Below are 10,539 nucleotides of genomic sequence, written 5' to 3' on the forward strand. Positions count from 1 at the left end.
TCTGAATCTTCATACCCCAGAGCTGAACGCTGAGGTGGAGCCTTCAGATAGCATTGGCTGGTTCATACACATGTGCCCAGGTTATCCTAGGGCAGGGGGTTGGAACTGGATGATGTTAAAGCCCTTTCCAACCCAAACCATTCTGTGATTCTATGATTCTGAAGCAGTTGACCCAAAAACTTGCCTTGGTTTTTTCACATGAGTTTTTTGTAATGGAAGTACAGATTTTCCCTTAAAAATTTCCTTAAAGGAGGCGACGAGGAGAGCTCTGGGGTCGACTCTTGGATTGACAGCGGCACCTGACAGCACGATACTATTCCTTCACACATGAGAGCACTGGGAGGGATTTTTGGGCTTCATCAGACCTGTGTGTGTCCTCTTTGTATCTCTCCAGCCTTCCCACACAGCTCCTAAGCTGATACAGCATTGTGTTACACTTAATTAAATCTCCACCATTGTCACGGCGCGTAACAGGATCTATCTGACATTTTACCCATACTCCGCTTCCCTGCGCCCTCCTCTGAGGGCTCGGTAGGAGAATATTTGTGGAATGACTCTGAATTCCTCTGTATACCCGGGCTGTGTTATGGAAACGGGATTCTCTCCAGCAGGCAAAGGAGGGAGGAAGGTCTGTGGGCAAGCAAAAGCTCTTTAAGCAGAGGCGCCGGGTCCTGCGGGCGCTTTGCGCCTCCGCGCACTCACGCCGCTCCCTTCGTGCCCTCCACAGCAGCGACTCCAGCAGCAGCTCCAGCGACGAGTCCCCGGCACGGTCGGTGCAGTCGACAGCAGTCCCAGCACCCGCAGCCCAGCTGCTTCCATCGCTGGAGAAAGATGAACCCCGGAAAAGCTTTGGGATCAAGGTTCAAAATCTTCCAGTGCGCTCAACAGGTAAAGGCACTCGGGAAGTGAAACGAGGGGGAAAAACGGAGTAGGGAGTGGGGTAGGGATGGGTTAAATAACCTTCATCATGTGTCTTTGACTGTTGGGATTCTCTCTTTGCTTGTGTGACAGTGGAAAACTGCTTAATTATTGACCATCTGTGAGAAGGAATCCTGCAGGTCGCCAGCTCTCCAGTCCCTGGGCTTGAGCCCTTCCAGCTGCTGGAACTGGTGCTTTGGATTTCCCAAGGGAAAAACCTGAAGCACTCAAATTTTTCACTTAAAACTCAGACCATTTATCTTCCCCCTGCTCCAGTTTCTGTTTTAATTGTTATTCATGAACATTTCTTCTTCTTTCAGTTATAGTTTTAAAAACTTGAGGGCTTTTCTGTCAGTGTTGAGTGCCATAAAGCCCCAGAGTATACTCATAATGGCACTGAATGGTAAATAATGCAATAAACCACTCGCTGAGGAGTGCATGTGATCACTCTGTGTTCCCTGTGCTGGATGTAGGAGAGATCCCGTGGAAATAACCAGCATGAGGTCACTTGTAAAGCAGTTGTCATGTGAAAGCCACTGCCTGAATTAAAACAATACATACGACCTCTGTGAGCAGCAAACCCCACAGTGTTAATATTCTTTCTATGGACTTTATCCTTCAGGTGGCATGCCGCCGAGGTCAGTACCCTGCACATCCCAGGCAGGTTCTGTGGCTGTGAATCAGACTGCAAAATCTGAGCAGTCTGCTTGGTTACCTTTCTGAACTTACTGAGCTGAATGCTGTGTCCAGGTCTCTCATCCCAGTGTTGGGAAACTGCTCTACGCAGTATCTGTGTGGGTTTGTTAATGAAGTAATGTTGTTTAGCTCTTCTTCATCTTGAATTGGGTGTCTCTTAGAAGTAATAAACGTACTCTGCAAGCTTCAGAGATGTAAAACCTTGTGTCTGTGGTTCCTTAGGTTTAAAAATCAAGGCACAGAGAAAGATCAGCCAGAAGCTTTTGACACCAGCAGAATGAGTATCTAAAATTACAAAGGCACTTCTGTGAACAGAGGTTCAGGTTAAACCAGGGGAAGTCCCACTTCAGAAGGAAGATCAGGTTTCTTCATGTCTTCTGTGGTGCTGCTAAGTTGGTAAAAACTATGTTTGTTTATTTGTTGGTTTAGATACAAGCCTTAAAGATGGACTTTTCCATGAATTCAAGAAGTATGGAAAGGTGACGTCGGTGCAGATTCACGGGGCTTCTGAGGAGCGATATGGACTGGTGTTCTTCCGGCAGCAGGAGGACCAGGAAAAAGCACTAAATGCCTCAAAAGGAAAACTTTTCTTTGGCATGCAGATTGAAGTCACAGCCTGGATAGGACCAGGTAATGTTCATGCCCTGCTTGCTCTGGGCTCACTCATGGGCTGTCATAAAGAGGCAGCAGAAATGTATTTTAAAGAAACTGGGAAGCACACCAAAACCAGAGCAAGAGGAGTGGCTGCTCTTGGGTCAGACAGGGAGAGAGTCCCAGTCTTAAACCTCAGAGAAGGAAACCTGCCATCCTCTCAAATAGTGGGATCTGCTGGAAGAAGCAACCTCATCTTCCATGTGTCAGTGGAGCAGGAGCACAGCACTGCGTCCTCACAGGCTTGTTTTCTTCTGCTTTTAATTAAACCAGCTAATGATGGCTGCAGTTTTGAGGCCAAGGCAGCATAGCCCCAAAAACCAACCAGTGAACACTCCAGCACTGAACATGTGGTGAAGTTTTCAGTCTGTCCTTCAACTGCTTGTTTAAAAGTTGATATGCGAAAACAAACTTCTATATGCTGTTCCCCAGGTACAGTGAGGCCTTACTTGAATTCATGCATTCCAGCACTAATACTTGTTAAAAGAGTGCATTTTTGGGGAAGCAGTTGGAGAATGCAGCCACCTTTCACCCCAGGGTGCTCAAATTCCTTAGCACTCCCCAGTGGTGCGATGCAGAGTTTTCACACTGCACATAAATAACAATTCACAAGGTAGTTACTGCGTAGTTCTGTCAGCCATGGGGTACTCTGGTTCAGATCATATCTGCTCGTCAGGAAGTAGACTTGAACAAGCAAGTCAGCATGAAGCAAACCCACATGAAAAACCCCTCCCTGTATTACAAATGTCTTGCTCTCTTTTGCTTCTAGAAACGGAAAGCGAGAATGAATTTCGTCCTTTGGATGAGAGGATAGATGAGTTCCACCCGAAAGCAACGAGAACCCTCTTTATCGGCAACCTGGAGAAAACAACCACCTACCACGACCTCCGCAACATCTTCCAGCGCTTTGGTGGGATAGTGGTACGTGAGGCCTCTGTGCTCTGCAGGGCATTGCCTGCCTTTCCCGTGCACACCTGTAAAATGCTCCAGACTGGGGTAAATCTGAGCATCAGCGACAGAGAAATCAGTTTTTATGTGGTGATCTGAGTCGTTCCTCTTGCTGGAATACACCTGGAAGCTTTTCTTTGCATTTCGAGGGAAATCTCAGTACACTTGTGTTGAGAGGATAACTTAATCCTGGCAGCATTCACAAGACATTTGTGTTGTGCTAGCTCAGTGTTTGTAGAAAAGCCCAATGAGGTAGTTGGGCTGAAAATACACCTGGTGTCATTTTCACGTTGAATCAGTTCAACTCTATAAAGTCTTATGTTTCCTGTTGGTCTCTGAAACAGAGGGTTTAGGTGCTGTATGTGGCAGCAGCTATGAGCTGTCACAGTCTGTGTCCCAGCAGCGGGACAGAAGAGGCACAGGGTGGATGGATTAGTGATGACACTTGCAGGATTGGGAGTTTCTTTATGAGCAAGCCTATCTGAATGAGGGAGAGAAGCAGTCATCCCTTCCTTCTCCTCCTTCTCCTCTTCCTCCTCCTTCTCCTTCTCCTTCTCACTTTCTATCAAAGCAGACCAATGTTGCATTGAAGAGGAATTTTCCAGAGACGTGCAGCAGCTACCCACAGTCAGTTTAATTGAATCCAGGCCTCAGCACCAATAGTTGATGTGCTCACTGGTAGCTGTGGCTGCTTATGAACATGCTGTGCCTTACTCTGCTCTGAAATACTTCTGTAACCATTGAGTCACACATACATACTTCCCCTCACAAAGGGGGTGTGTGCTTCCTCATATGATGTGGACAAACACAGGATTTAGCATTTTCTGATGTCTAGGAGCGCTTGTGCATCCTCAACACCAGCACTGATTTAGGAATCTACATAGTGTTTGTGGCTTAAACCCTTACTAATGTTAAAGCAGAAACTCTGTCCTGGTAAAAATGCTTATCAGTAGTAGTGCACTGTCTTGTAAATTGGCTTTCCTGAGAAACACTGTGTCCTGTCAGCATTATTGATGCTCAGAACTGGGCAGCAGTGCTGCCTTGAGCAGTTTCCATCAGAACTTGCAAGCTCAGGCGCCGAAGGCACCAGCTTTACAGCCCTTCCGATGGCTGAGGAGCAAAGTAATGACATTTTATGTGCCTGTCAGAAGGACTTGGCTTGCCCAGGGTGAGTGGTCAGGTATAATTTGCCATGGTTGTGATTGTGCTGCTTCAGACACTTGGAAATTTAGTCCTCTATTAGAATTCCACTTAAATCATTAGGCCGGGGCTATAGAAGTCTTAGTAGTTGTGTAAATCTTCCTGTTTACTTCTGTTCTCCCAGATAAAGCGCTCTTGGGTGAGACCATATCAAACTGCTGCCTTGTTCCTAAATTTATTAACCATGAAATTAGTCTGTCCTGGATGTTGGGAACCTCTGTGCTTCGAGCCATGTGCTGGCCTTGGCATGGAGCTCACAAAGGAAGCTTGTGCTCCATAAACAAATAAAACGAAACACACCACCTTCTATTTTCAGCTCAGAATGAATCATAATATCATGAGTTTGTTCCGAGGCTTTCAGCACATTTGCCAGTACTAGTGCTGAGCTTGAATGTTAACCAAATGTCAGCTCCAAGCTTGCTGGCATTTTAAATCGATTCAGATGAGCCTTATTAGGCTTTGGTAGCTCCGTCGTGACTGCACTTCCTTCTGGATGCGCCTGTGGTGGCTGGGGATCAAATACCAGCACTGATGGAAGCTGAGGATCTTTTCTGCCTTTGCTATGTCAGTGCCACGGCCACATTGGTTCAGAAGGGGAGCCCAGCACCACTTTCTGTTTCTAGGAACAGGATGGATCATGTTTATTTGGCAAAGGAACCCCACTCACCTCTTGGCTCAGGAATGAGGATCAGAGCAGGTTGTTTTGAGCCTTTACAAGCGAAGATTAATCTGTATTTCTTTGATTCTGAGTTGTCTCTTGTTGACATAATACTAACAATCTAAAGCTGCTGTTTGTTGATCAGGTCAGGCTTAACTTCTGCAGGGTTGGATTTAAATCTGTATTGCGAAGAGCTTTCCTTGCCTCAGTAAGGATTTGGGTTTGACATTGAACGAGATGCAGCAGAACAGTGTCTACTGTTGTTTAAATCCCCTCTCTAAAGAAAATACTAATTAAAGACTGCTTGCTGTGCCATGTGTCTGTAGAAAAAGTCCACGTTGATCTGACACCGTGGAATGTCCTTTTGCTGACAGCCAATTGTTCTGTTGTGTGTTTTTTCCCCAGGATATTGACATTAAGAAGGTGAATGGTGTTCCTCAGTATGCATTCCTGCAGTACTGTGATATTGCAAGTGTGTGTAAAGCCATTAAGAAGATGGATGGGGAATATCTTGGAAATAATCGGCTCAAGGTAAAGAAATCCTCCCATGGGCTGCATCCTTCTTGTTCCTTTCCTTTACAGCATCACAGGATACTAGTTTGCTTATGCAGCATAAACTATGTAAGTAAGGGAAGTAAGATGGCTTTTAATGAGTAGGTCAGATCGGAGCGTGATGCTTTCAACCACCACCATAATTGGGATTAGTCAGCATTTTTGTTGGCTGCCTCATCAAGGAGCCCAGGATTGAGTAGACTTTGGAGACTGACATTCCCTGGCCTTGAAGGTCCATGTTTGGAGAGGCTGTATGGGGAAGCTGTGCCAGTACCAATGATGAACAGAGGCTGTCAGTCCCCAGAGCTGCCAACCTGTCACTTTGCAGATACGTTCAAATTGTGGGAGAGCAGAATGTTGTCAAACACTGTATTTGTTTAAGCATGCACAGTTATTTCCATTAATTGCTATTTGATTTTTGTCTTGCACCTGCACGAGATGCTAATTTTAGAAAACCCATAAAATGCCTTTAGTTTTCTGCACATAATTAGGTGTGTTCTGTTCAGTCACTTTAACTCTTCTGAATTGTACTGATGGAAGTTTTGCCCTTTTGTGTTCAGCTGGGGTTTGGGAAGAGCATGCCTACAAACTGCGTATGGTTAGATGGGCTTTCTACCAACGTCACAGATCAGTATTTAACCCGACATTTCTGCCGATACGGGCCTGTGGTGAAGGTAGGTGGGAGGCTTTGGCGTGTGGTTTGAAGTTGTTACTGTCTTCCTTTCTTCCCATCCTGTCCTTTCAACCCCGACTGTCCAGGGCTTTATAGCTCAGGTAGAGCAATTCTCTCTGGGGTGTAATCTGGCTCTTGGGGCTCTGCAGCTTTGCACTGGGTTGATCCAACACATGGAGCAGCTGCTTCTGGTGTTTGGAAAATAACAACCAAAAGGATTTTGAATGAGCCGAGATAACAAGTATTGGAAACCATTTGTTGCTCTTGTGCAGTACAGTCTCTCCCCAGCAAAATTGCTTCAGAAGGAGGAACAGTTGAATTCCATAGTTACACTCATGCTAATGATATAATTAGACATAAATACCATTTTTTTTCTTCCCTTATCAGGCCAAAAAATGACTTTTTGTAAGCAGTTGGGATAGTCCCACTGACAAGAGTACCTGCAAGAAGAGAAAGCCAAGGATGGTGCAGCCTGCCCATATCATGAAGTGGGAGTGTGTTACCTGCCCCACTGTGGGTGGGTGCCACCGATCTACACATGTGCTTAAACTTCAGCACATGACTTGTCCTGTGTATATCTGTTGGACATGAATGCGCTTAAAGCCAAGCAGCGTGCATAAATATGCACAGGATCAGGGTCTTGCCTCCTGCAAGGATTTTTGTGGGTTTCTGTTGCAGTTCTGACATTCTTGATTGTAGCTGTTGTTGCTTGAATAACAAGTTAATGTTGTAAAGGGAGCTGACATTTGGCAATTGGGCAGCTGACGAGTGGTACTGCAGACTGATAACAAAAACTGTTTCCATTTTGGGATTAAATGTTCCTTTTACCTTTTTTCCCCCCTAAAACACATTGGATTTTTTTTTTTTTAGAAACCTAAAAATAATTAAAGTTAAACTATGAAACTCAGTCACCAAAGGACAAAAGTTATAAGTAAAATACAGAAAAACAAAATAAAGGCATAATATACCTCAAGCCACAATATCCACAATTCAAAGCAGTCCCGTGTCCTTTTATTGTCTCTCCATTACAATATGCCTCATCAGAAAAGCCTGGAAAATTTTACCTTGCTAAAAAAAATTATCTCCTTACTGGTATCCTCATGACTTAGGATTTTGTTGGGACTGACACTAAGTCCTGTGGATGAGGCTCTTATTTGGTTTTTGTTTTGTTTTTTTGTTTTTTACAGGTGGTGTTTGACCGCTTAAAAGGCATGGCCCTGGTTCTCTACAATGAGATTGAATATGCACAAGCAGCTGTAAAAGAGACCAAGGGGAGGAAAATCGGTGGGAATAAAATTAAGGTGTGCAGAATGACCTCCAAAACAAACCCAAACCAAACAAAAAAGAGAGAAACAAATTGCATTTAGGCCTTCCCCCTTAAGCGCTGGCATTTGCAGACTGCCAGACAACAGGAATACTTAGTGGGACACATGTCCCAGGCATCAAAGGCTTAAATTATTTTTTATGCTCGGCTTATCAAGATGTTAGGGATCTTGAACTGTTACTTAGATAAAGCCTTCTCCAGTATTCTGCCGTTTGTTTCACTGAACTTGTCTCTCTGAGCTCCTGAGTGTTGGTGTCCGTGTTACTACCGCATTTACCCCAATCCAAGGCAAACTTTCGTCCGTTTTCAAGTTAGAAAAGTGGAATTGGAGGGGGTGAGTCGCTCCAGTTTCAACTGCTCCATGCTGATGTCCAGGCACTCGACCTGGCCGAGGTGACCCATGGTGGCTTACATGCCCATCATAGAGTACAGCAACCCAAGCATGCAGGTCTGCTCTTGTGATGCAGCTCCTTCCTTGTAACAGATTAAAAATAGTAATAATTAAAAACACTGTTTTTAAAAATAGGTGGAAAGCACTTTTTCCTGGAGCAGCACTTCATATTTACAGGGATGTCTTGGATTTGGGTGACTGTGGTAATACCTGTTATGACTGTCCCATGAGTTGCACTAATTGGGGGCGTGAGGTGTTGGCCAACCCTCTGAATTATCTTCCTCCTCCTCCTTTCTTCTCTCCTAAAGAGTGATTTCAAGCATGATCTCTCATCTGGTGTATTAACAGCCTCACAACCTCATCTGGTGTATTAGCAACCTCACACCCCTTGGGGTTAGGAGTTGGATATACTGCAGCTTCTAAGCATGGTGGTTGAATATGAGGAGCCTTTATATGCCATAAAACGTGGTCGTTCAGAAGTTTCACGTCCTGTGTTTGTGGGTCTTGCTACTTAGTGACTTTGGAATAAGCAACACCCTTGCTGCACGTACGCCTGTGCTCTACTGCTGTGGTGGCACAGAGTCTAGGCTGATTAAAAACAAAGGAGCTAGAATGTTAAAAATATTGCATTATGTGGCATACACATTGCTAAATTCATTCTAATCCTGAGTGTTTTGCATCAGCTATGCTGTTAGCGCCTTAGTATTGTCACCCTTGGCTAGAAAACATCAACTCTGAGTAGCTAGAACAGAGAGCTGCAGTTCAGGAGGTCTGGTTCCTTTCCCATCCCTGCTCTTGCCTTGCTCTATACCCTGGGCAAATAGCACGGAGCCTGAAATAGGTCGGTGCTGACCTGCTGTCAGATAAAAGGGACTTTGGACCTGTAATTTGAAGCGTAGTATTAAAAACGTCAATACCACAATAACAAGGACTTTGGAACTGTAATTGGAGTCGTAGTATTGAAAACGTCAATACCACGATAATAATGTGTGTTTTCCTGCTGGTTTACTGCGCAGAAGCTTCTGGTGTGGCAGCTACAACAACATACCCTAGTAAGGAGGTGGTTAGGAGGTAGGAGGTAGCTCCACACAGCCTCACTGAGTTAAGAGAGGAAGGTCTTTACTCCTGGGGATGGGCAGGGCCACTCCTGAGGAGTGTTTGACATGGGTTTTGTTAAATATTACCCCACTTCCCAGTTTTGCTCCCACCTTCAGGCTGAAGCAGGCAGTGAAATGTTGCCAAAAATGGGATGTTTCTCTCACTGAACATGATTTACCCTTTATTTTTCAGGTGGACTTCGCAAATCGAGAAAGTCAGTTGGCATTTTATCATTCCATGGAGAAAACGGGTCAAGATATCAGAGACTTTTATGAAATGCTGGCAGAAAGAAGGCATGTGTCAACATCTTCATTGCAGTCTTTTCCTTTCCACCCTTGTCTTTAACTGCAAATATACTTTAAAGTTTTATTAAGATGATTTTAGCGTATTTTTGATGTCTTTTACCTTTTCAGTACTTCTATTTTAAACAAATCTAGGTGGTCAGTCTGGAAGGGTGCAGATCGAGGCAGGCAGGATATCACACAGCTGCAGTGTAGTGGGTACTGAAATTCATACTGGGGTGGAGGGTTTGGCTCTGTCTGTGATCTCTATATTTAGCATCCAGTTAGTGTGGTGGGTTACCAGGACACAGTTGTGAGTCATTCATCACTTCTCAGGAATGTGAAGAACAGTTGATCTTCTCCCCAAGAGAAACATGTATGTTAACAATGTCTATAGAGTCTGGTAAACTACTGCTGCTCATCTGTTGAGCAGAGAATGAAATTTGGTCTTCCACCTACCCCTTTTCAACAGTTTAATTTGTTAACTTGATAAAGAAATAGCCTACAGGTGAGGCTGCAGCTGTATTTCCATTTATTTTTCATGCTGTTTGACATGACAGACGTGTTCTGTGCTGGTGCCCTTCTGCAGCATCTGCCATGGTGGTGTCTTGCAGTTTTGCACATGCTGAAGGGTTCTGTCCCCTGCAAGGCCACTTATTTCTGCAGTCCCTGGCTGGGAGCAGCCTGACACAGCAGCAGTCCCCATTTTGTGCTTCAGTTTTCTCCAGTGGCTGAATAAAACATCTGTGTTTTATTAACTTCAGAGGCTGGCTTAGTTCTTAGGGTTCTGCTTTACATAAGCCCAGCATGATGTAGGGGTAGATAAAGATTAGTCATTAGGTAGACATTCTTCCCTGGTGAGGCACTGGGACAGGGTGCCCAGAGAATCTGTGGCTGCCCCATCCCTGGCAGTGCTCAAGGCCAGGTTGGACACAGGGGCTTGGAGCAAGCTGCTCCAGGGGAAGGTGTCCCTGCCCATGGCAGGGGTTGGAACTAGAGGAGCTTTAAGCTTCCTTCCAACCATAACCATTCCATGATTCTAGGACGTTGATTACGCCTGTGAGTTAGATCAGTTCAGTGAGTTTTTTCGCAGCAAAATAGATTGATCTAACTTACATGCAAAAAAGCTGGATTTAAAAGTGAAAAGGG

At 44.8% G+C, this 10,539-nt stretch overlaps 1 protein-coding gene across 4 annotated transcripts in view; it reads left to right on the plus strand.

Moving 5' to 3' along the window:
• SPEN (spen family transcriptional repressor) overlaps nucleotides 1–10,539 on the plus strand; it is a 66,954-nt gene that overhangs the window by 43,447 nt on the left and 12,968 nt on the right. For 2 of the 4 annotated variants that reach the window (XM_061379510.1, XM_061379512.1), the window contains exons 4-10: nucleotides 728–888; nucleotides 2,044–2,244; nucleotides 3,035–3,186; nucleotides 5,477–5,602; nucleotides 6,184–6,297; nucleotides 7,484–7,597; nucleotides 9,302–9,402. In XM_061379510.1, the coding sequence (XP_061235494.1) occupies nucleotides 728–888; nucleotides 2,044–2,244; nucleotides 3,035–3,186; nucleotides 5,477–5,602; nucleotides 6,184–6,297; nucleotides 7,484–7,597; nucleotides 9,302–9,402 (969 nt within the window). The remainder of the gene's footprint in view (nucleotides 1–727; nucleotides 889–2,043; nucleotides 2,245–3,034; nucleotides 3,187–5,476; nucleotides 5,603–6,183; nucleotides 6,298–7,483; nucleotides 7,598–9,301; nucleotides 9,403–10,539) is intronic. The other 2 variants (XM_061379513.1, XM_061379514.1) reach the window with 1 other exon arrangement.

This window comes from Neopsephotus bourkii, unplaced genomic scaffold (assembly GCF_033783945.1).
Source record: "Neopsephotus bourkii isolate Nb327-2 ecotype Australia unplaced genomic scaffold, CSIRO-AGI_Nbou_v1 NB_1778, whole genome shotgun sequence".
Classification (NCBI taxonomy): domain Eukaryota; kingdom Metazoa; phylum Chordata; class Aves; order Psittaciformes; family Psittacidae; genus Neopsephotus; species Neopsephotus bourkii.